Genomic DNA, 27,909 nt, shown 5'->3' with positions numbered 1-27,909 from the left:
TGAACTTTATTTGCAGTCTTATTACTGTTATTACGCTTCCTCTTATTGGAATTAGCAGTGATAGTTAGATGAACAAGTTCATGGTTGGCCCAACTTGAGGCGACCCTTTTCCTGCACACACATTGCGATTAATTCACTCATTGACGGTTTATCCTTCATAGAGTTATAGTTTATTTTGAAGGTGTCAAAACAAGCAAGCAATGAGTTCATTATAAAGTGCACACGAAAATTGTTAGAGATTTCCATTTTAGGACTTTTAAGCTTATGAGTCATGTCAGTCATCTTTATTATGTGTTTACGAACACTGCTATTTCCTTTGTTTTTAAGCTAGTCACGTGCATCTTAGACGTTTACTTGAAGTGATAGCTCCTCAGATACTGGGATTAATGGAGTTTTTGACGATCGTTAGTGACAAACGATTCGCCCTATCCCGCTTTTAAAAAACTCACTTTCTGAGCTGCGGAAGAGTTTGCAGTAATAGCAGTGGGCTCATTATGGCGAATGACATAGTGAAGGTCTAGCGTCTTCAGAAGTAGAGGTAATTAATTTTAGCATGAAACAAAGTTTGTATAGGTAAGTGGCTCAATGCCTAAGTTAGGTTCTAGAGTTGAGATAAGGAGGATATCAATTTATGATACAAGCAATAAAGATTATTATACTATTGCCTAAAATAAGTAGGCCTAATAGTAATGTTTATATAGTGACAAGATTAACTATCTAAAGCAGACTAAATAATGTTTCTTAAAGTAATGGAACTAAAGTAATACCTAAAATAAGTAGACCTAATAGTAATGTTCCTTATAGTAATGAGAGTATGACCATTATTATAGTAATGAAGCTAGTGATAGGGTAAGCGTATTGTAAACACCAAAACAATATGCTAAAATAAGGCTCTACTTAGATGTTACATCACCTTTGGGCAGAAGTAACTAATATATAAGTGTATATGAGCATTAGGGTCATTCAACACAACGCTTATCTTTTGACCTTTGAGCACAAAATTAAGAATCGTGTATATTATGCATGAAAATAGTCCTTTTGGGCACACAAAGCATATTAAATCACCTTTGGGCAGAATTAATATACTTAGTGTTCATTATGCAAAAGGAAAAAAAACGCAACATGAGAATCACATTTGACCTTTTGGCACAAATAATGAGACCATGTATATTAGTGCGAAGCCCCTAAGTTACGGGGTCCAAGGGGCGGCAACCTCTGGCGACCAAATCAAATTTCATTATTGAATTTTTTTATTATTATTTTTTTATATTTTCCCTTTAAGTGTTATGGTAAACAAATGTCTCAGAAAAAATTATTTTCGAAATTTGAGTGACAAATTTTTCCATAAAATTTTGAGGTGAAATCATACTTGACAATTCAACGAGTAGTGAAGATTCAACAATTAAAAGAAATTGACAAGGTAAGTTGAATTCAAACAGAAGAGATTAATTAGTAAGTCGAACTTAATAAATAAATCAAAGTTTGATAAATAAGTCAAACTTCAATAAATAAATAAAAATTGAACTCGACATGTTATGACATGTAAAATCTAGTTAGACATGTTTCATGTCGAAATAGACTAGATTTAAGTCGAACTCAATCTTGAAATAATGTCGAATTTAATAAACTCTAAATCAAAATCAACTTAAAATAAGATTGAATTCAATAAAGACTAAATCAAAATCTTAAAATGAGGTCGAATTCAACAAAGTCTAAATCAAAATCAATTTAAAATAAGGTTGAATTCAATAAATACTAAATCAAAATCTTAAAATGAGGCCGAATTCAATGAACTCTAAATCAAAATCAACTTAAAATAAGGTTGAATTCAATAAAAACTAAATCAAAATCTTAAAATGAGGTCGAATTCAATAATGAAATAAGGTCGAATTCAAAAAAGTCTAAATCAAAATCAACATAAAATAAGGTTGAATTCAAAAAAGACTAAATCAAAATCTTAAAAAGACATAATGATATATTGATCTTAGAAAAGCATCATGAGTACTATCAATTGTATAATACTCGTACGGAATATAATTGATATCCAATAATTCATCAATTCTAATTAATATGAATCATATGATCCTTTCCCGTTTAATGGCGAAACAAAACCATAATAACATTATAAGAAAATCATTTTTTTTAGATTTTGTTTATGACCGTGAGCCGCAAAACCAGAATATATCACAAACAGTTATTTTCTTTTCTTTTTCATATTTAACATCATACATTCAGATTTAATGTTCCAAATATATACGGAACAAACAAGATAAAAACACGAATCAATAGATCGAATATGAACAATTGGCTCTGATACCATATGTTGGAATTAATATGATTCGTATTGTAAACATAATGAAAATATGATAATAATAATGTGTACCTGACGATCCAGATGACCCTGTGAGAGCAAGAATGTTTGCCATTGATGTCGGGTTCCCAAAACGAGATGATTGATTAAAGATGGGTATGAGAGAGAAAAACACACAAAGAGGGTGCAAGATTAGACTTAGAAATGTTGCACATGCTTCTCCATTTATAGAGAGAACATTTACAACTTTAACCCCTAGTGTTTAGTATGTGCAATATAAGTCCCCGTAGTTCCAATCATCTAATGGAAAACCCTATAATATGTCTTTAAGAGTAAATACACTCATCGTATATGTTAGAAATTTAAAATAGTGGTTAGTTGTATTTCTAAACATTGTATTTTGAGTTTTAATTGTAAGGTTGAGGGGGAGCTTATGTAATATGCTTAGAGTATAAATACCCCTCAAGCCTTCATCTCTTGTAACCTTCCCACACTTTTCTTGATTGTATAAAACAAGCTTTCCACACACACCTTTCTCTCTCAAGAACACACACTAACACACACACTTTCCACCATTGTTGATCACCTTACTTTTGCATCATAACACGAATTAAAGCGCGGTTTTACATGTGGTATCAGAGCAAAACAAAAATCTGTTGACGATCCAGAACAAGTTTCATACAAATTGGTGCTAATTTTGTTCAAATTTGCAAATTCATGTTCTTCGCCATTACCGTTTCTGTTCTTCACCATTTCACCATCAATTTTCACTCAATTTTACTGTTTTTGTTCATAGATACATTCTAAATCATCTCTACAATCATTCTGTTAAGTTTCAGAATCCAATTCACAGTTTTGATCATATTCCGAAATTTTTGGAAAGTTGATGAGATTTTGAATTTCCAGTATGAGTTGATTTGAGCTATGAATTTGTTTCCAGGGTTGTGCGCGATTGTAATCTGAGAATTTATGTGTTTGGATTGTGTTCTAACTCTCAAAAACGAGTGAGATAAAAGCAAAATAGTGATTTACTCGACTATTTTGTCTTTTCTGGTGTTCTTGCAGAATTCACCATTGAAACGATCTCCATAAGATCTTCTTACATAATTTACTCTAAGACGATCTCTTTTAGATCGTCCTAGTGTTTGTCTGACATTGGTATTAAGACGATCTCCTTAAGATCGTTCTAGCATCTTGGTTCTGTGTGAATTATGTGTTGTGGTTTAATCATTTGAAGTTGTTGTGATTGGGAATCACACACTTCCTTGGGTAACTAATCTCTTTGAGATTGGTTTTGCTCAACAATTCTGAAATCATACCGTCACTCTGTCCAAATTTCTTAGATTTTCTATACTTAGAAAATTCTTCCACCTAAGTTTTCCTAAGACGATCTTCACAAGACCGTCCTACCTTTCTTTCATCCATACTTAAAAAAATTTCAAATCAATTTTCAGAACGATCTCCTCCAGACCGTTCTAGTTCCAAAAATACAAAAACATTTTCCTTTTCTTAAAACAATCTCATTAAGATCATTCTGTCTTCCAGAAAACCAAAAACAACAAAAAACAATTTACAAATCATTGTTCATTCATTTCAATGACAACAATCAATATTGATCCAATGATGTCAATCATCAGGCCTCCAATTCTTCATAAAGATTCTTATGCCAAGTGGCAAAATGAATTCATGGATTTTCTTGATATCAAACCAAATGGTGTCTTTATTAGAGAATCAATTCTTGAAGGTCCAGCTCATTTCAAAGATGCCAATGGAGTTCTTCTTACAAATGAACAACTGACTGATGATCAAAAAGCAAGAGTCCATGCTTTCAAGCAAGCTAAAGCCTATATCTATCAATCTCTTCCTGTTGAGATTCTCTCAACTGTTGATTATGATCATAATGCCAAGGAGATATGGGATGAATTAACAAAGTTTGATGTGGTTGAGACTCTTCATGTTCAAGAAAAGACCATTGACACTTCAAGTCAAGTTCCTTTAGTCAAAAGATGTTCAAGATGCAGACTCCAAGGATATGAAGTCAAAAGATGTTCAAGATGCAGACTCCAAGGATATGAAGTTGATGAGTGTGTTGTACCAACAATGAAGAATTCAGAGCTTGAAATCAGAAAGCATTTCTTAGCCAAACATCAGAAGATGAAACCATGGCCATTTGGAGATATTGATGCTGATTCTGAAGATCTCACATGCTTGATGACATCTATTACTTCAACAACCACTCCTTCACAAACTACTTCACAAACAACAACAAGTGAGGTAGAATTCATTTCAAAAGATGATTACTTGTCTGTTCAAACAACTGCTACTACTCTGACAAAGCAAAATCTTACTTTGAAAAACAATTTGAAAATGGCTAAACAAGAGTATGATAAAATTAATGAAGATTTTTCAGAACTCTCAATAGCTCATGAAGCTCTCAAAGTGAACTATGATTCTTTAAAAGAAATGCATTTGTCAAGTAACAGTTCTCAAGTTGTTTCACCCAATGCTCATTTGACTAACAAATGTTAAGACCTTGAAAAGACTGTCCATTCACTCAAGCAAACCATTGAGACCTTAAAGCTTGAGCAAACCAATGAATGGATAAGAGCAAATGCAAGACAAGCTGATGTTGAGTTTCTCACAAATAAAATGAAAGATTTCAGACCCAACTGTGAAAAACATGAAAGACAGATTTCTGATTTAAACAGTACTTGTTTTCTCAAATGAGTTGAAATTGAGACTGTTCAAAAACAAGTTGAGGATTTGAAAGCAAACATTTTGTTTTATCAAGAAAAAATCTATAAAATTGATCAAAATCCTCTTCTGAATTTCACTGCTTATTACAATAAGTCAAAGATTGATAGATCAGAACTTCTTATAGGGTTGGGTTATGAGAATCCAGCATACTTAGAAAAAATCCAAAAAGAAGACATTGGTCCACTTTATGATGAAAAATTTCTTAGACTTGGCATGATTCAAGATTTCATCAGACCATCTGAGGATGACTTTGAGTCAGATGATGTTGAAAGACCAAAACCAATTCAGATTAATATTGATTATGTTGCTATTAATGAGACATACATGAAAACTCATAAAAGATCCATCTATGAGTTAGAAGAAATAGATAACATTTCAATTCCTGAAAATTATTCTCAAAAAGATTGTTCAAAACCAATTTCACAAAGAGCTTATATTCCAACTACCATATTGGAAAATGAAATTGAAGGTTTAAAACAAAAGATTGAGTCTCAACAAAAAGTCATTGAACATCTGAAAACTCAAGATCATTCTCCAAAGGTAAGTGAGACCACCCCTACCCAAATGTTGCATGATCTTACTTCTGTTGATTGCTCCACTCAATCTAATGGGTGTGAGAATTCTAACAAAGATATGCAGGGTGATAGCATCTCTCCTCAAGAGATTCATGATATGTCTACCTCAATGTAATCGTCATTCTTCCAGATTGAAGAGAAAGTTCAAGCTTTGAAAGTTAAAGATCTTGCTTCTGTCAAGAAGATACTTTCTATGGATACCCCTGTGACCACCCTGTTGACCAAAATAAAGTGAACTTAGAGCACAAGATTGAGATTCCTAAAGATCTTAAGGCTAAAGAAAAAGCATTAATTGAAAAGTTGACTAACAAAACTGTTTTCCAATCAGAAGTTCAAACAAAAGGTTTACAGTTTTCTTTTTCAACTAATAAGTGTCATCCTACTTATCCAGATGATAAGTATTTGGAAACTGATCATGTTTTTGCACCAGAAGTTGAAATAGAACTTGAAAAACTTTTACCCAAAAAGCCTAAAGTTGAACCAAAGAAGGAATCTAAATCTAAGATTGCTCCAACTTCATTTTATTCACCCAAAGGTCAGTCTGCACCAGCTGTCAAAGGTAAAAAGACCATTCCTACTACCTCAAAGCTTAAGGTTGATATTTCATCTGTTTCTAGAACCTCTGCTCCTAAAGCTATCTCTCAATCTGATGGTATAACTAGATATAGAGATCAGTATGGTTGGTTCACTGTTAATACTCCAAAGAAACAGAATATCAAATCTTCCACCAAGCAAAACAAAAATCAGAATGTGTTTTTAACTCCTCAAATTAATTCTAAGAATTTATTTGTTACAGGAGAGAAGAGCTTAACTAGTAACCATAAGTGGATTTCTAAATCCTCATTGATAAAATCTACTAGCTATGCTAAAACACAAGTGTATGCTAAATCACCAGTTAGAAGAAGTTGGATAGCTAATGATTACAAGAAGAAAATTCCTGATAGGAAATTTGATTCAACTTTAAGTAATTTAGCTAAACCATGGTCTGTAATAAATTCTAAATCTTCTACTGTGATTTCTAAATCTTTGATTGTTGATACTAATGGGATTGTGATAAATCTTAAGAATAAACCTCTTGTTCAAAAACCTCATTTGTATACCTTAATTGATTTCACTAACCCAAAAGGACCCATTCAAAGGTGGGTACCTAAGAAAACTTGATTGTGTTTTGCAGGTAATAAAGGTCTGTGTTTAGTATTCCTAGCTCGGATGCTATTCAACACATAATCCTGGAATGAGTTTCTTTTCAAGAAACAATCTCAAATAAGTGCTCATTACCAATGCACTTACTTGCATCTGCATGTTTAGTATAAATCCTTCATCTCTTTCTCTTTCATTCATTATCTGTCAAACATTGATGTTATGCTTATGTGCAATGTGCTTAAATATCATGCAATGTGTGAGGGGGAGAAAAAGGATAATTCATGTATCTAGGGGGAGTTTGTGTATTTGCACAATTTGAAGAGAAACTTATTGTTAATTTTTAGAAAAACAAATATAAAATTTGAAAAGATAAAAAATTCATAAAAATAATAAAAATTAAAAATTATTAACAAAAATATTTTTTTCTCTTAATAAATTTCTTTTTAATTTGTTATGTTAAAAACTAGAAAAACTATAAATACTTAAGCCCAATTTCTATTTCCATGTTAAAACCACAAGCCCATTTGAAAAAGCCCAAGACTTTCTAATCGGGTCAAGACCCACAGGACCCGACGACCCGACATGTTTATTCACTCATAAGGAGGAGGGAAAATTCCTTTTATCCCATTCCAGTTTTCCATAAACACACACATACACACAGATAGTCTCTCACAAAATCACTTCAAATCATATTTGTGTTGATCATTGAAACAAGATAAGGGTGAGCATTTCATTCCATAACATCATTGTCACCTAATCACTTCTTCAGGTAGGAATTCGAGTTTGAATGTAGATCTTATTTTTCCAATTTTTCTCGAAATTTTTGCAACTGTTGATGATTCTGTGTTGTTGGAATGATTTAGAAGCATGTTTAAGTTATGTGTGTATGATTTATACATGTTAAAATGCCTAAATTTGTGATTTTGGAAATTCAAAAACTGCAACCTCTGTTCCTGTGAAGAAGATGACCTAGGACGATCTTCGAATTAATCTAGGTTATCTTTTGATGATTTATGTGATTTGAGTAGTACAATTTTGCTTACAGTGAGTCAAATAAGTGTTTGTGCTATGCTTAAATGTTAATATGAATCATTCTGTGTTAATAGTTATATTTTGTGATAACTGGTTGGAAATAAGACGACTCTGGCAAAGTCTTCTTAGATTCAAGGTTGTTTAGTTCTGAGACGATCTTGTCAAAGATCGTCTTGGTTCCAGAACGACTTGGAGATAGGACGATCTTGCCAAGACCGTCTTAGTTCCACATATATGTGTTTCCCTTATAACCCTTGAGACTAAGACCAAGACGATCTTGTCAGGATCGTTCTAGGGTCTGAACGTTGTGTGGTTGATAAACTTTTGAGAAAATCAATTGAATGGGTAACTGAACTCGTAAGAGATCGGTTTTGCTCAAAACTAATACTTACAAATATAAGGGGAGATTATGCTCAATTTTTTTTCCAGAAATTGACATAATTTCAATTTATATTTCTAAGTGTTAGAATTTTTTCAAAAAGAGAAGTGAAGTTTTTACCACTTATTTACCAAGACGATCTTGTCAAGTTCGTCTCAATTTCCTTTCCTTCACTTCAGAATTTTTCAAGAGATCAAACACTAAGACGATATTATCAAGATCGTCCCACTTATCTTTCCAGACTTAAATTTTTTTTTCAACATAACAAATGTTAAGACGATCTTCTCCATAGTCGTCTTGTTGTCAAAACTGAGTTCAACCTCAGGACGATCTCAACAAGATCGTCCTGGCATTCTATACTTAGAAAATTTTTCAAAATTTTTTATAAAAAAAAAAAAAATTTTTTGTGTGGTGTGACAAAGTTCTTTGTATTATCATATAATTGCAATATATTTGAAATACGAGGAATTGAACGCCTTTATGTACTTCCTTACTATTCTCAAATATCTTGTACTTATATGATTCTACCTTATTTTCAAAGTTATGTACATATGAAAATATATAAAAGTGCAGAGAATTGATCGCCTTTGTGAACTTCTGTGTAAGTTTATATATGGAAATATGTATTTGACTATTCCGTGTTCGTTTTCTCATAACAAGTTATTTATATAGAATACACTGAGTTGATCGCCTTTGTGAACCTCTTTGTATCTTATATAAATCACTTGTGTGAATCTTGTTATTTGTTGTTTAAACTTTGTTTTTATGTGTGCGTTAAACTATTTTATGTCTTAAAATCAGAAAATTTACAAATAATGGAACATCAAGAAGAAATCGAGCATGACGAAGAAATTGCTCTTAATGAATCAATTGAAGAAATTCTTGTTCCCGGTAACACAAGAAACATGAGAAATAACAGAGCTTTATATGATCCTTTTGGTTCTCCTGGTTTTCCAATTGTTCCTCGAATTCTTCATAATCACCCACTCACATAAATACTTGTTGTTGATCAAGACTTAGCTGAAGTCTATCTCTTTGATATGTGGAGAACCTGAACTTCGTCGCTAAGGCTACTTTCAATATCAGTTGACTTCTGGAGATAGAACGTATGAGTTTGAGTTCAATCTTGATGACTTCAAAAGGATTCTAAGGCTTCTTGAAGCAAATTCCAATGGACAAGCTAATTATGACACATTTGAGTCCAATGAAGAAATGTTTTCTGCCTTGATTTCTCTTGGTTATGAAGGTCCTTTAACTAAGACAAAAGATTTCAAATTGAAGAATCTACCAAAGATATGGTATTATGTGTATTCCATCCTCAGCAACTGCTTAACTCCATATACAAGAGGAATGGACCATTTGACACAGCCAATGCTCACATATTCTATGGTGTTATATTCAACAAACACTATGACATTGCTTAACTTCTGTGGGACTAATTGATTGTATTGGTCAATGGCAAAGTTTCTGCTCCTAAGAAGTATATTCCATTCATCAGATTTCTCACAGCAATTGTCTACAGTGCAGTCAGACATGATAGAAGCATACCAAGACTTCGAGATAATACCCAAGTTTTCATTCATCATTACAAGTATGTCAGAGATTCAGGAGTTGCTCATTATACATTTCTGATTCCATCATTCTTACTAGATATGGTTTCTGATTCTGATGAAGATAAGATCACTTATCTGGACTGGATTAGAACAGCTCTGGGACCGGAAAGCCTCCCGGTTCCTACCCAAGCTATACATAGGACACCTGGTGAGGGGTCAAGTAGAAAAAGAAAAGAGCGTGAGGGTGAATCCAGGTCCAGTAAGCCAAAAAGAAAGAAACTGAAGGGTGAAATGTTTGTGTTGAAATTGAGTAAACAAATGCATAAAAAGAAGAAGAAGGGGAGTTCATCAAAGAAACTCAAAAGAAAAGCTCCAGTTGAACCTTCTTCTCCCACATCTTCTGAGGAGACAATATCTGTTTCTGGGTCTCCAAAGCCAATCCGATCACTACCCCCCGAAACAACCAATTTGCGACGATCACCATCACCCAAAACACCATCACCTCAAAGACCATCATCTCCATCTTCACCCAAATTATCTCAAACATCTATAACACCAATTCATCAATCTTCACCACTTCCTAAAATTACAACTCCTGAACAACCAACCATGAACAACCCCAACCTCAATTTATTTCAACTCAAATTCCATCCTCAACCGTACCTCCATCATCACCATATATTCCATCTCCTAAACCTACATATACTCAAGGCAGAAAGAAATTTGTTCCTGTAAATATTCGAAAAACTTCCAAGAAATCTCGCTTTGAGTATGATAGATATCAAGAAACCGAACCAGAAAATGTGATTAATTCAGGTGATAATGAGTCTGATTCTGATGATGTAAATCAATTTGCCACTGATGTCATGGACATCCCGGAGGGACAAGGAAAGAATGAGGGAAGAGTTGAAAATACCAGAGAGGTTGAGAGGTCCGAGTTAGGAGAAAGGCAAAAAGAAAACGTTCGCCTCCAATTAGTAACAAAGTTATATCAATGCCGGGTTCGCCGTAGGGTAGAAGACAAGAGCTCCCAACTCTCACGTGCACAAACTTCCACAAGCCATTCGGAAGTCTCTCAACAGACTAACGTCTAATTTTTCACGGGCAAAAATCACGTACTCCATTCCATTCTCCTTCAGAGTCTGTGAATGTTGAAGTAAAAGAGACATATGCCCCTCTCTTGAATTTCATTTATGCACGTGTGTCTAGTACCCTTAGGTCACCAATTGTGATACCCTTTGCACATCTACGTGATGCTGCCAGAACAAACATAGAGAGATTGGCTCTTGTACCCTCTCAAGGATTGTTTGGAAATCCTTCCATTGCTAACATCACGCCAGTTTTGAACGAAGGTGCTCTAGTAGCTAGATCAGTTGTGCAACTGTCTGAATTCTTACGAGCTCAATCTGTTGCATCAGCTCTTCGTGCTTTGGGCTTAACGGTAAGTCTAAGTGACTCCGGTGTTATTTTCCTCCATTTCCCATAAGATTCTGGTTGCAAAGCCGAATCATCAACTGTTGTTCATACTCCTGAACCAACAGGAAATTCTGAGACAGTCCTGATGTCTTCAGGTCACTAAGTAGAATCACTTGAAACTACTGATGTGCCAGATTCTGATATTCCTTTACCACCCAAAGTTCAAAGGTTGATAACTCATTTTATTGAAGGTGTTGTCGAAGGACAAAGAAGTGAACTACTTGTCACAAGAAACACCATCACTGGTAAACTTCCCGCCTCACAAATAACAGCTCCATCATCTAGATTGCTTACTGGAGGTGCTTTACGCATTGGTTCTCTGGTAGCTACTCCAACACCATTCTAAATAACATCAACACCTCCAAACATTACAACAACAACAACAACAACAACAACAACAACAACAACAACAACATCAACACCAACACCACAATCATTTCTTGATCCAAATTCACCACATCATTCTTCAAGTTCTTCTTCTGAATCGTCTGATTCATCTGAATACTTAAGTGATTGCTCACCAAACAGAATTGCCATCAGTGGTTTATCAACCGATACTCTTATTGTAGCACTTATGCATCGGTTGAGATCTGAAGAACCACATCTTACTTCACATAAAAGATCTATTTTCCAATCACTCCTTGCATATTTATCGGTCAGAGGTACTCAACTAGAACAACGGGCTAAAATTGAAGCCTCTCAAAAACGAATCCAAGAGCTTGACCAACAATGTAGACCGGCTAATATCGATCAAGATCCTGATGATCACCCCAAGGGGGAGAATATTAGAGATATTAGAGAGGATCATGAGATACAAGATCAAGTTGGTCAAGAAAATGTTCAAGAAGTTGTTCAAAATCAAGAAGCCCAAAATCAACAATTAGCTGAATTGTTGAGACTTGCTAATCTGAAGGAGCTAGAAGAAGAAGTTGAAAGACAAACCAAGCAGATTGCAGATTTCAGATCCTCCAGCCACTTCCTTTCAAGCTCAAAGTGCTACTTTCTCTCAAGCTCAAAGTGTTGATCATCCATCATCATCTCAGATTAATGATTCAGATTCAGATGACTTACCTCCACTTGTCAGACACATTTCTCACTATTATTCTACAACATCAAGTTCTAATGAGTCAAGTGATCCTGATCTATTTCTACTAGGGGATGCCACTGATGATGAGACTGATTCTGATGATCCTGATTATGCTCCCACAAGTGAAGCTATTCCTCAATCTCAACATATATCTCAAGAAGAATATGGAAAAGATATCTTTGAAGAGATAGTCTATCACCTCAGAAACACAGAAAATCTTGAGACTCCCATTGAGCTTGGACAAGGAGTTAGCCACCCAAGGATCTCAAAAGATAAATTTTGGCAGATCAATGAGGGTTACTTTGCTGAGAACTATGAACAGATTTTGGATTTAAGCACAAAACCTGAAGAGTTTGTGTGTAGAGCAAGATACCTTGAAGAAAGAGCCTTCCAAATCTATTGCTCATCAAATGAAAGACTCAACATGACATTGAACCAACTAAGAGCATTCTTTTTGTTCAGACATCAAGGTAAAAGAGATGCATACATGGAGCTGATGAATGCTGAAAGTACTGTAAGAACTGAATGGTGGTATCAGCAATTTGAAATCCCAATCACTAAAGTTCTAGAGTTATTTGTTCCTCTTAAAACCTATAATATCATACTTGTTCGATTCAAAGTTCGTCGTGCTGATGGTAATATCTATGTTGTTCAAGAAGAATCCTTTCAACATATGATGATCTCAGACATCCTATTCCTTTACAATCAATATGCTTATCTGATAATCAAGACTCCAGATCAACTCCAAGCCTATGAATCACTGAAAAGTCATATTCAAGCATTGATCAGATTCTTTGAGTTCAATGACTTCCAAATTGGCTTAGAAAGAAGAACTAGCAAGATTAATCTTACAAGACCCAACCAAAGAGCAGGAGGTTATGAGCTAGATTCATTTCAGATTGGAGATCCGATTGAAGACTTGGATGGATTTGTCTTCATCAATCGACTCAAGAAAAAGATCTTCATTCGTGCTTCTGATTTTCCTAAATATTCAGATGGTACTTTGAAATATTGCCTATCCATTCTGAGTGCAATAGATGAAGACTCTGACAATGAAGAAGATGAAAACATCAAGTCCCAAAGAGAAGAATATATAAGACGTATCAAAGATACTCTTGAAATGCGTCAAAGGATTAGAGATCTCATCATCGCAAGAACTCCCAAGGCGAAAGAAGGAATTATTCATACCAAGACAGGTTCATAGGTTCTTTGGAATCCTAGTCATGAACTTGGTCCTCATAACATTCCTCCTGTGAATTTCCAAGATAATATCAAGACACCGGATGAACGTCCTGAAGGTGATAACTGACACTTCATTCCTAAGAAATATTGGAAAGACACATGGAACAGCTACAAGAAGAGAGTCTTCTGGAGTTCTAAGATCGACAAGCCAACAACTTCAAATGCTGCTCAAAGATATAAGAAGAAGAAGAACAAGCAAAGACGAGCAAACAAAAGAAGACAACAAAAGAAGTAATGATGGACAACCAAGCACTAAGGGGGAGAATGTTAGAAATTTAAAATAGTGCTTAGTTATATTTCTAAACATTGTATTTTGAGTTTTAATTGTAAGGTTGAGGGGGAGCTTATGTAATATGCTTAGAGTATAAATACCCCTCAAGCCTTCATCTCTTGTAACATTCCCACACTTTTCTTGATTGTATAAAACAAGCTTTCCACACACACACACCTTTCTCTCTCAAGAACACACACTAACACACACACTTTCCACCATTGTTGATCACCTTACTTCCGCGTCATAACACGAATTAAAGCGCGGTTTTACAGTATATTTACTAGAAATATGGATTTTAGTTATCGTTAATTATCATATCACGAATGATAAACGATCAGTGATGGTCACATTTAACGTGGTTCCAACATGTTGAAGATTATATTGCATTACATCATTTATTTGTTTTTGGACAAATGTTCTAGCATATGTACGATTGACAATCACGTTTTAACAAAAATAATAATGACGTCAACAACTACAATTGATCAAAGTAATAAACTTTAGGGCACTAGAGTTCGTGGACGTCAGTTTCACCACCGCCGATATCAATTTCATAGCTCAGTGGGTTGTTTTTAAAGACAGAAGAATATATTATTCAACAACTAATAGCAAGTCGCTAGCAAGTCCAAATAGTACAACATAATTACACGATGAAAAGAAAATAGAACTACACAATAATAAACAACTTAAACACCATGATAGTGGTTTGGTTAGAGGGTTTTTAACCCAGTGACCATAAAATCGAAAAGGGGAGGGGACCACACACTTGTGACTGTTAGTTTTTCTTACGACAGTTCTATATCTGCACTTTTATATTTTAATAGAAAAAAAAAGAATTCACTTGATGATTGATGAAGAAGACAATGGCAGAAGGTATGGTAAGCAGAAAAAGGTATGTTGAGATGTGCATTTGTGTTGTATATATCAATATGTTTGTATTCTTCAAATTTAACCACAATGGCACTAGGAGATGCAAACGATAGTATGACAAGGAAAGCAAAACACAAAAAGAGACGTCAGAGACATGAAGGAAAAAGGGAACGAAATGGGTGGAATTCCAAAGGATTGTATGGCAGAAGGTAAAGAAATAACAAAAGACAATGCAACTCGAGATGATACTAAAGAGAATAGCCAAGAGTCCGCGGGTCAAGATGTGACGGATAAAACAACTAGCATGGCCAAGGGAGCAAAAGATCAAGTTATGGGGAAAATGGAGAAAGCGAAAAAGACAATGGAAAGTTATGCCAGAAGTGTGACGAGGCCAGCCAAACAGCATCAGGACAAAGAGCTTGATCAAACTGAATACGATGTTGAAAGGCGTCCTCTTGATGAGAAGAAGTACAATTGAACCTAAAAATGCAATATGTATATGTTTGGACGGTGTGTGAACTTGTATGTATTGATGAAATATAATTGTATTTACTGTATGTATGATTGATCCAATGAATTAATGAAAAGGTAATGGAGTGGAATATAATTGTATTTACTGTATGTATTGATGGCTGAGATGAAAATACTCCATTGTTAGTTAAAAATTCAAGGTGTCCTTAAACTGTATAAGGTAATGTTAAAACGTTTCTAAAAAACCGGATGATTATGGCTATTTATCTAGAAATTTGGGTTTGTCATGGTACATGAAATGTTGAGGGTCTAATTGGGTGAATTTAAAACACCTCTTTTGATAGAACAAGTCAAATTGGATAGCATATCAATTAAATTTGGTCAAAAACAATCCATGCTATAACTGGAGAGAAACATGGTGTCTGGCTGATTTACTTTCCCAAACGAAACCGATTATGATTCCATTCATTGAACTTATGATTCTGACTGTTGCCATTTCTGCTGAAAGAACATAGAATTTCAGTGTCGGCCCAATAATACTAATTGAGTAATTGTAGAAAATAAAAGATAGATAATAATTTGCATACAATTAAGGAGCACCAACAATGATATAAGTGAATAAGTAGCTATATTAATGATGAAGAAAAAACTTATATACAGAACATAAATCTGATGGTAGTAAATCAGATTGTAAAAGAATAAACGATCTACATCTTTAATGATTCAATATGTTTTGATGATTTTTTCTAGTTGAAAAGCTGTTCTTTTTTGTGCTGATATATAGACTGATAAATGATCGTTACAAGTGCTCCAAGTACTAACGCGTGTCTTGTAGTTATATAACCCACTCATATTTGACCCTTTATCTTCAAGTAAAATATACTTATGCCCTTCAACTTGATGATAAATAAAATACTTTCTCACACACTTTTAGATGGAACCGAAGCTAAGATTGAAGAAATACAACCACTTCTCAACAGTAATAGGCTAGTCAATGGTTTAAAGCCCAATAGCAGGATTGTAATAAGCCTGCTCAAAAAGAATAGCCCTCAAAAGAACTAAGAGATGGGGCTACCATATAGTATAAAATTAAGAGTCGCTCCAATGTGCTTAAATTCGGTAACTTTATTACCTTCCAAAATTTGTTCACATATTTATGTTTTATGCTCGAAAATTCTCTTTTTGTTGTGCAGTGTTATATGGACTACAATCTACAGCAACCGTGGACGAGCGACAACACTATCGCTGTGATTTATGTTAATTTATTAACCCGATTTCCATGATTTATTTCAATTTAGTTTAAAATTTTTTACTTTTGTTTTTGAACCATAATATATTTTACCAGAAAGTCTAGGATGGAACTTATGACTTACCAAAACCCCACAATAATTCACTCTCACAAATGTGAGAAGTGGGGACTCGAACCTAGTTGGATTTCACCACGATTAAAAACCTTAACAATGAACTACCAATCATATCGACTAAAATTTTGTGTGTATATATATATATATCTATATATATATATGTACACGCGTTGAGACTATTCATTATAGACAAGAAAATATCTTTATCTGTTATATTTTATCTATATCCATGCTATATTATAAAGTGTTTGGTTTTCATTTTTTTAACTAAGTTGTTGATAATCTTAAAATGTCTTTACTCTTTTGTTCACTAATTTAAATATCCCATTCTAATATATTTATAATATCCTTAATGAAATTATTTACAATATACATATTTTAACCTTTAAAATAACAATATTTTCCTTTTTACACCAATTACCTTTACATTAATAACCACACGGCTATTGTTAATGATGCACCGACGTGGCCACCATCACACCGCTGACAATTTATAACTTTAAAAAAAAATTTCAACAACAATCTATAACTTTAATAATCCTCTTTTTTTTCTCTTATAGATTATCGGGGTCGTTATTCTCTGGTTATTGTAATATATAGTTATCATATATCGAAATTTATAGTTATCATATATTCAAGTAAGATCCATCAAAAATATTAAGAAATTGTGAAATACATTGAATTGAACATCTCATGATTATATATGGATATATATATATATATATGGTAAAGTTATTTTGACAACCCTTTTTTTGCGAGAATCTTTGAGAACTTTTTCAAATCAAGTCCAACCGATAATTGTTCTTTACATGAAAACTATTTTTTGATTGTTTTCTGAATAACTTATGTGTAATTTTAAAGTTTATAATTCTGTGGAGCATGGATTATCATCCGATATACAATTATGTGAAGATTTGGATTCTTGATCACATGTGCACGAATATTGCTATGATCACATGTATGCAAGTCGATCACATGTGATCATAGCAATATTTGATCACATGTGATCGACTTGCATACATATGATCATAGCAATATTCGTGCACATGTGATCAAGAATCCAAATCTCCATATAATTGTATAACAGATGATAATCCATGTCTCCACACAATTATAAACTTCAAAATTACACATAAGTTATTCAGAAAACAATCAAAAAACAATTTTTCATGTAAAGAATAATCATCGGTTGGGCTTGATTTGAAAAGTTTCAAAAGTTCTCGTCAAAAAAAGTTTCTCAAAATAACCTTTCCCTATATATATATATAGAGAGAGAGAGAGGCGGAGCCAATGGGGGGACTAGCGGATGCTTGGTCCCCCCAACCAGTTGTAGTTTCTTTTACAAGGTTCATCCATGGGTTAATCGAAGCTATGTTTATAAGAGTTTTGCAGATTGAGTTTTATGTGCAGATCGAGTTGCAGGTTTCTAGTTTCAAGAAGAAGATGAAGCTTTTTACGATTTATACTTAAATCCTTTACATATGTTTAAACTGTCAACTTTACCCCTTAAACTTTTAATGTTTTTGTTTATTTTACCGGACATATATAATACGGGGTAATGTTAAGGAGGAAAAATATGACATCTTTTTTACTTTTACACTTTTGTATCTATGTTTATATATATTGTTCTTATAACAGTTTAGGATATATTTAGAACAAAGTCAATTTCGTCTTCGATTGCATATAAGTTAGAGTCCAATTACTAAATTTTTTCATTCCATTTATTACATTTCACGACAAACCAATTCGCTAAAAATATCATGACAAAATTTTTGATATTCGGCCCCCGTCATTTGTAATTCCTGGCTCCGCCCTTATATATATATATTATATATATATTGAAATGTATTTTTTAAGAATGTGAAATATTCACAAATATCGAGAAGTCTTGCACAAATTTTTTAATCGGGTCCGCTAAAGAAACCTCTCTCGCAAAATTGATTCCGAATTTAAATCTATCGATGAACCCTATCATCGAGAGATCAAAAGATATGAAAACTTATCGAGTCTCAACGTACATAAATGGAAAATAAGTGTCTAGACATTTAATACTAATGTGAGAAACTTAATGTGTCACGTATAAAAATGTGATACTTGATATTATTAAGCATAATTGTTTAAGAAATAAAACATTATAAAACTATGAATACATGAATCCAAACCTTATATACGTTATATTGCATACGGACATTGAAAATTCAATATGTATCTATATATATGCCATCTGATTTAAAATTCCTGGATAATATTTCTGTGTTCTAGCTTGTATAGATTTCTAAATTCCTAAAGTGAAACCTTCGGACTATTATGATAGATATGGGTCCCCATTTAGTATACTCCAAAATCCAAACCATTCTTATCAAACAATATATACTATGCTCATGTGAGTCAACATTGTGTTCCTACTTTAGTTCTAGGAAGGTAGCTAGCCTTGTTCTTTTCTCACACATTATGGTTAAAAAATGACAAGTTGAAATTTAGTGCACGATACAACGAACATGAACAAGTTGTTACATAACAACTTGTTTGGTGGACAAAACCTTGGGTAGGAAAGAGGAAGGGCATGATGAGTTGTAAATAAATCGAAAGAAACGACATTCACCGTTCACACATTTATTCACTTTACTTAACAAGTTGTTCAATAATAGATAGTCTAATAGTCACGTTCGTTCACTAAGAAAATTAGCATGTTCGTATTTGTTCAATTGTGTTCATGAACGAACACAAATTGATACAATTTTACATATGAATGCAAACTAATGCTTAACTCGCAACATGATGTAAATTCAACTTATAACACATTTAAAACTAATATAATTATTATCTAACATGTTTTATTGTTATTATTTAGTTTTAATTACGAATAACTCTTATATGATCTTATGATGAAAAACTATATATATATATATATATATATATATAAAAAAAAAGAGCTTTGATGTCATAATTAATTTAAACATTGACAAACAAAAACTAACATATGTAATTAAATAAATTAAACATTTACGAAGAACGATTACGTTCTGTATTCATAATATTTCTAATTATTTTATTAACAGAATATATTTTTGTATGTACGTGTTAGACCATTCGTAACCATTCACTTTTTCACATACACTTTTTCCTGTCATATTAGTATCACCTTCTCACCTCTTTCACCTTCTATTTTTCTTGTTAACCATTCAACTATTATTTTGTTCCTACCTTTTTTTTAATTAAAAATACAATACAATTACACTATATATTTAAATTATAAATAACATGATAAAGATATCAACCTCTGGCTATGAGTTATTGTGATAACTTGAGAGTAGTTGGTGGTCCCACAAAACAATTAAAAGTCATAAGAGAAAAGAAAAAGAGCCCGGTGAATGGAATCACTGGAACAATTTCACCTATCCATTTCACTGACATGTGATAACCGTTCACCTGCTACGTGGCATGCATTACCGAGGCTATTAACCGAGCGTCACAAATGGTCTTAGTGGTGGAATTCATTCACCATATGAATGAACAGGAATTGTTATTAAATACAAGATGTTTTGTAAAAGCAGTTTATCTGTACATGAGTGAAAATAAGATTGTATGTATCCTCTTCATCTCACTACGAGAATATATGGGTGTGGTACATATGGACATTTGACTTAAAAAAATATAGAACAAATGAAAAAGTTGAAGGGGCAAAAATGAAATATACTCGTTTATAAAAGCCAATGTTATGAGCTTACTCTCCTCATAAAAATGGATATCATTAACAAGAAAGGAGCAATATTGTACTTTTTCATTGCAATTACTCTTCTAATATGTTGTTCCAGTGCAAGTGAGGTGCCTCAAGCTCGGTATGTAACTATCTTTTCATGTTAAATAAATACAAAGTTACTTTAAAAAAAATATATAAAATAAATACAAAGTTATTGTATCATCTCATGCTTAACATTAAAGCTTAAACTTTGTATTAACTATTTAAATATATGAATTAATTACATGCAGGGTGGGAGACCATGATCAAATGGTTGAGCCTGATGGTTTTATAAATATTCAGACTGCTTTGCAACGTATTAGAGATCTAAACAAAAAAATGCCACCAAATTTATTAGCAAAAGTAAAGAGTATCGGCGAGAAAGTATCTGGAGGATTAGAGGCTATAACTACTATATGTTTGAAGCAAGCAGAATGCGAACCCCCTCGTACATATCTTAAGTCGCAATGTCAGTTGAGGTGTTTATATGAGTGGGCTACTACCCGCACCACAAAGTATAAAGGCTGTAAAAAGTATTGTAGAGGGTGATTTAATTACTCCACCGATGAAGTGCTATATCTAATAGGATTTTATCCTAGTTAGCTTAAAATTAAAGGAATTAGCAGCCTATCGTCCACCAATATATAGATTCCCTAATTTCTGTATATATTGTAAGCACCGGGCATTTACCTGAGTGTACATGCTGTCACGGTATCTCTTTTCCTTGTATTGTACGTTCCAATTCTGCTTATAATAAAGAACCGCTCAAGGTTTTATGTCTTATATCCTGAGTTTCATACAGCGTGCGTACATTAAAGGTCTGCTAACATCAACAACTTGGGTACGACACATCAACCACTTGGGTGCACTTGATATGATGCCTCGAAATAGACCCAAGTCACTTGCACTTTAATTATGTTACTTAAGGTATCAACTTATGTTCTTAAATTGTAGTTAAATTTCTTATGTTCATGATCATGGCATGATTCGAAATTACCAACTTGATCACTACTACCTCATATACGGAGTAATTGTTTAACCTAGCTATAAGTATTAATTAACTTGGTATCGGGTTGTAAAGGTGTGTAAGCATTCATATTTAATACTCTTGGCCTATGAAGCATGTTTTTTTAACCATTACATGTTTAAGCTAAAACTCAAAAGTACCATTTCATGGCAATTTCTACTTATCAATCCCTTCCAATTATAAAAAGAGCGCCTATTTTTTGAGGCTAGAAACCAGCTACTGCTAATACACTCGCATTTTGTATTTCATTTCTGGTTATCACGTTATGACATATCGGCCTTCTTCAATTCTTTAACGTTTTGCTACTTAAGTTGGGGTTTAAGCTCCTTTGTCTTGGATCTTACAAGGATGACACTGTCACTAAACTCATAACTGAATTTGTAATATTATTAACTAATCTTTTACATGTATATATAGAAGTTCTATATATAGGCTATATTAGCTTAGTTTTTTTTTTCTTTTTAACACTCTAGATCAACTTTTTATAAATTTTTATCTTATATTTACTTTATAATTACAAGGTAAAGGTGAATCTTTGAAAATACTCGTACCTGATTTGCGCAACTCTATGCGTGATTGTTATTTTCATACATTTAGTAAAAAGGAGATTATGAAGAAATTTGAAGTTTAAGACCTTATTAAGGTGTAGTATTGTAACAATTATTACTCTTTAATAGTAATATTATTGTATGTTTTTATGTTTGCATTTGTGACCCGACCTATTATAGTTGTTCTTTTTCCCGCCTCATCTAAGTTTTCACAACAATGTCAAGGACCCCTGTGATTCGGAATCCTGGATCCGCCACTATATAAAACTACGGTTACATATAAAAATTAACACGTAAAATCTTACCTTCTAAAATCCTGTAGGCTCTGTAACATCCTTGCATTCCAAAATCATGTAGGCTCTCACTTTGATAGTTTGATAGTCTTCAACGCAACATATGATCAGACCCTCCCAGCATGTTTTTCAATGAATTGCATTATAATATTACAATCTACCTCTATTGATAAAACTAGCTCCTCTTACATTCCTAACATTTTGTCTTAACCGTCTCATCCTTTCTATGTGTCATCCCACTTCTCACTCATAGCAAACAAAAAAGCAATACGAGTGCAAACACCTCCATCCTTCCTTGGTCTTAACCTTTCAACTAATTCATCAATCACCCTTTCTGCAATCTTAAAGTTATTTTGTGCCTTACAAGAACTAAAAAAAAACTCCAAAACATTCATATTAGGCTCGATTTGCATTTTCATTATAACTTCGTACATTCTTCTAGCTCCCCTGTTGTGCCAAACAAATCGACCATACAACAATAATGATGAACATTAGGCTATACCACATAATCCACTATCATTTCAAAATACTTCCGTCCCTCTCCCTCGTCAACCAACCCAACAAATCAACGCGGTCCAGGAAAACAATGTTAGTATCTCACATCATGTCAAACACTACAAAAGCAACTTTCAAGTACCCACATTTTGCGTACATATTAATCAGCGCGGTCCCAAGCTTCACATTAACCCTCCATTCAATCTTTATAATAAATCCATGAACCGACTTTCCTAAAATAAACCCAATTGCACCCATATGTCCACACGCCCCTAACACACCACACAAAGTAAATACATCGGGTTTTATCTTTTCATCCACGACTATCTTACCAAACAATCCCACCCCTTTTCTCCGATCACCACGATTAACATACGCCGCAATCATAGCAGACCAACAACCAACATTCTTCAACGGCATATCATCAAACAACGATCTTGTCTTGTCCACATTGCCTTATCTAGAGAAACCCGTTATCATTGTGTTACAAGTGACAATACTTCTGTCAGGCATTTCATCAAACAGGTTGGATGCATCACAAAAAAACACCAAAATTAGAGTAGCCACGTAGAAGAGATGGCCTTATCTATAGGGATTGATTTTTGATGCATTTGCATGTATATTTGTACGTATAGATTTATGTGGGGTTGAGGCTGCAAATTTGTATGCATTTTTTTAACTAAAATCCATTTTGATGTGTTGCTGCTGCGACATATAGCATGGTATATGCAATTTAAACTTTATGTATAGTTTCTACATAGGAAATAAATTTGGTGGAATTGAAAGTAGATAATTTGTAATATTGTGATAAGGTAACTTAAAATCTTTTCAGTTTGTAATTATGAAATACTCCGTATATAATTATTGTATGTATTAGGATGACCAATTGACAATATTGACACTATGCTTACAAGCCTTGCAATATGACTGTAAGGTCTTTATTTATAAAAAATTTCATATATATCTCTTATTAACACCCTAATTACATATATATCTAATTTTAAATTAATAATTACATATATATTCAAATTTTGTCTAGATTATATCATATTTATCCATTGTGTTATAAAATGATTTATAATCAAATTTACTCAATAAATTCTTTATTTATCCTTCCTAACTAACAACCAATTATATATTAAACGAATTATATAAGTAATATACAAGGTGGACCTCTACAAGATCTAAACACATCTCGAAGTTGCGGTAAATGATGACTGACGCTTATGTTATTGTTTTATGTTATCATGGCGAACTATGTTTATATTAAGATTTTGTAATATTATGTAAGAAACGAATCCTCAAAATATATAATATTGCAGTTATGCAAGGATTTTAAAAGTTACTTTGAAAGTGACTACCATAAAAAAGAAACAGAGTACAACCATAAGAGGATTTGTAAGCACAGAGGATTTTTAAACATAATGGCAAAAAAGAAAAACCTAGATGACTATATGTTACTAGAAGGATCGATGAAATGAACAATATTAGTGAATAGGAATTTTTTTTTCCTTTTTAGTCTTAATCACAATATAATTTATAGTTTGGGTAAATATGATATAATCTAAACAAATGTTAGATATATATGTAATTATTAATTTAAATTGGATAAATATGTAATTAGAGTGTCGATATAAGACATATATGAAATTCTTCCCTTTATTTATTAAAACCTAAAGACAATTTTTTTATTTATTTCAATCTTTACATGCACAATCAAGGTATTTAAACCCAACCCAATTAAGACCGGTTAGTTTATTTATTTAAAAAGTTCAAAGCTAATTAAAATTACGTATTTTCATACTCATAAGTTACAACGTAACGTAATAAGTGTAAGTTATTTTACAGCTTGCCATCCGGTAGGAATTTAATGTGAATTTTTTATAGTTGAAAGCTATAATTGTTGTAGATTATATAACTTTGCATTATTGTTTGACAAATGTTGTAGCATATGTGCAATCGAGAATCAATTTTAACAAAATGAATAACGGCGTTATAGTACATTGTATTGTAATCTCATTAAAGACGACGCCAATTAAAAGTGCCACGTGCCACGTGACGTTGTTTTTTTGGTTTCGCATGTATCTCGCGTTTTTCTCAGATTTTGCTATATCGGATTCCGTTAAGGTTATTTTTTGTTCGGTTTTTCTTGGTTTCTTACATAGTTTTTTTTGCTTTTGTGTTTTCTTTCTATTGGTCCACCTATACCCCGCGTTTTTTCGGATTTTCCTATATCGGATCCCGTTAAGGTTATTTTTCTTTCGGTTTTTGTTGGTTTATTACATAGTTTTTTGCTTTTGTGTTTTATTTTTATTGGTTCATCGTATACCCCCCATCACTATTTACATTTTGTCATTTTGGATCCCGTTTGGGGTTTTTTCTTAGTGTTCATCATAGTTTTTTTGGCTTTTGTGTTCTGAATTAATATATTGGAAACTTTTACACAATATTTAATTTTTCATTTGTTATTTCTATTTTCGTTAAGGTTATTTATCTTTTGGTTTTTCTTGGTTTTTTGATACCTTTTTTTTTGCTTATATGATCTCTTTTATTGGTTCATCATATACCCCGCATCACTATTAGATTCTGACATTACGGATCTCATTTTGAGTTTTTTCTTTCGTTTTTTTTTTGGCATGGTTATCAATAGTTACCATGCTTATTAAAACTTGACACGTCGCATCGGTTATAAAGTGACACATCGCACGTTTCCTATAATTTGGATTTTGCCACATTGCATCCTGTTCGGATTTTGTCACGTCTTTTTCTTTTTTAGTTTTGTTTTTCCTTTTCGGATTTTTTATTACGGGTTACTTCTTTTTTCACACTTTTTAATTGTCATTCAACCTTGTGATACACCCCGTACCACTACTTGCATTTTGCTATATCGCATCGACCTGATATATGAATTAATATATTAATATTTTTGTCATATCACATCCCGTTCAGGTTTCTACTACGGGTTACGTTTTGTTTTCTTGCATACTTTTAAACAAACATATTAATGACAAAATTATTTCTATTAATTTGTCAAAAATTCACGACATATATACTAAAATAACGAACCGTTTAAACAAAGGAATTGAAATCCCGCAACGCGGGGTCCAAAATTTTCTAGTTAATAACTAGAATAGAACTAGACTTCGAAGGATCAGCAGCACATTTTGTAACACGTGTGGCAAAACAAACCACGTGTCACACGCAAAGTTACTTCTCCCACTGTTTTTAAAAAGGATTTCCCATTTCAAAAGAGTAGCACCGGACGGACGTCAACGGTAGTGATGACGTATTTGAAAAGAATTCTGGCTTTCAGTTTCATAAAACCAGACTTCACTTCGTCATCTCCAAGGCTTTTTTGTATCTCACATGTATATTACCACAACATATCTTTTATGTTCTATTTTTCACAACAAAAAAAAAAAATCCTGTCGGGGAGTATTTTTGCTCTTTGTAGTCTAAAAAGATTTTTCTCGTAAATGATTCCACCGTAGATGGTTGCAATTATTTTTCTAGCACCACTACGATATAAGACAGGATTTGAACATAAGATTTCTTACCATATAAAACTAGAACAATATCCGTACGTTGCTCGGATAACACTAAATAAAACACATTTGTAACTTACATCACATATTTCACATAGCTTAATTAACATAGTAAACATAAATGATGAGGGATAGTAAGTAAGTTAAATCCAAAATTAATAGCCTACTACGTACGTCCTTATTATTTATTTAGTCACTCTTTTCCAATCTCGTATTTTATACAAGGTCGCATAACTTGAATGCAAAAAGAGGAGTAATGATCTGTACATCACCTAATTTTAACCGTACACCACTAAATGTGCATAAAAATGTTGTACTGTACAACACTGTATAGCATGATTGATGGTGTACGGATCAAGAAAACCCGCATGAAATAAAACGGTATATAAATTCATGTAGTGGAACCAATGGCTTATTGAATAAAAAATTGATCTATGATAATAGCCCAACCCCCAAATAAAAAGATATGTTGTTTACTTAGTAATGACTAATGAAGGCAACAACATTAACGGTGTTTATATATTGTAAAGAAATTTACATTTTTGTTCAAGTTGAATGAATTTTAAGTTATTACCCATAAATAATTTAACTATAGAAAAACTCTAAACACAAACCCATGTCACCATGATCCCTTCTTCTTCTTCTTTCCACTTAAACACAAACCCACATCATCACCATATTTAATCAATGATACAACCAATTGATATATGAACGATATAATTAAGAAGGTTGTAGCAACCTTTGTATACCCTTTTAATATAACCTAACATAATTTATACTATTGTATATTGTTTCAAATTCATGATAACCCTGCTAAAATATTTATAAATTTATGTTTTCATATTCAAAAATGCAAAGATTTGGTAACAACGTCGTCAACCTAAATACATTCAAATGAAGATAAAAAGATACGAGTATGATTTTAAATAAATTAACTAACTTGGTTACAAAAAAATTCTTATTGCTAGGAGGTGAAATGGTTGGTGCCTTCAGTTTATCGACCATTCAAGTCTAAAACCCGACCAATACTTGAGAATCATTTTGTCACTTTAAGCTGTAAAACTTAATAAGTAAACTACAAAATAAAAGTAATTTCCTCACCATTAGAAGCAACACTTAATTACTATACTACACAGCTCGAATTTATACACAAGGGAACGCATTTGGTAAAGAATTTCTGAAATAGATTATAGAAACGGATTACATGCATGCTTGAAAAAGATGACGCAGAAGTTGCAACACGTACATTTGTCAATCTGTGTATATATATGTATAAAAAATAATAAAAACATAACACGTAACTACACACCTTTTAATGAATATATGACATATATGTATAGGTATACATCATACATCTGTATACTACTTGATTAAAAAAATAAACCATAAATCAGTAGGCTAAACCGCTAAAGGATATACCCTTAAAAGTCAAAAAGTCGATTTTTTTTCTTCCATGGATCCACAGGTACAATCAATTCAATTCATTCAAAATATAGCGATAACTTATTAGTTATTAACACATTACTACAAGACATGAATAGACCTCTTCGACACAACCTCCCATGATCTCCGCCACCATATATCCACCAGGTCACCACCACCACCACCACCATCCTTCTTCTCATCATCCACCTCCCGATAATAACCACTATCCATCACCACCTCCCCCCTGTCCCCTCCCGGTGTAATATACACCAGTACCCGTAACCACCACCTCCTATTCACCAT

At 33.0% G+C, this 27,909-nt stretch overlaps 1 protein-coding gene and 1 pseudogene across 1 annotated transcript; one reads left to right on the top strand and one right to left on the bottom strand.

Annotated features, from left to right (window-relative positions):
• Nucleotides 1-45: 45 nt before the first annotated feature.
• On the bottom strand, nucleotides 46-27,909 carry LOC122587686 (annotated as a pseudogene).
• On the top strand, nucleotides 20,261-21,056 carry LOC122588897. Its single transcript, XM_043761117.1, has 2 exons — nucleotides 20,261-20,373; nucleotides 20,525-21,056. Exons 1-2 carry the CDS (start codon nucleotides 20,276-20,278, stop codon nucleotides 20,820-20,822), a joined length of 396 nt encoding a protein of 131 aa, XP_043617052.1. The 5' UTR covers nucleotides 20,261-20,275; the 3' UTR covers nucleotides 20,823-21,056.

The sequence above is a fragment of the Erigeron canadensis genome, chromosome 2 (genome assembly GCF_010389155.1).
Source record: "Erigeron canadensis isolate Cc75 chromosome 2, C_canadensis_v1, whole genome shotgun sequence".
Taxonomy (NCBI): domain Eukaryota; kingdom Viridiplantae; phylum Streptophyta; class Magnoliopsida; order Asterales; family Asteraceae; genus Erigeron; species Erigeron canadensis.
The sequence above is the reverse complement of the archived record's forward strand: the minus strand, read 5'-3'. Positions and strand labels throughout refer to the sequence as shown.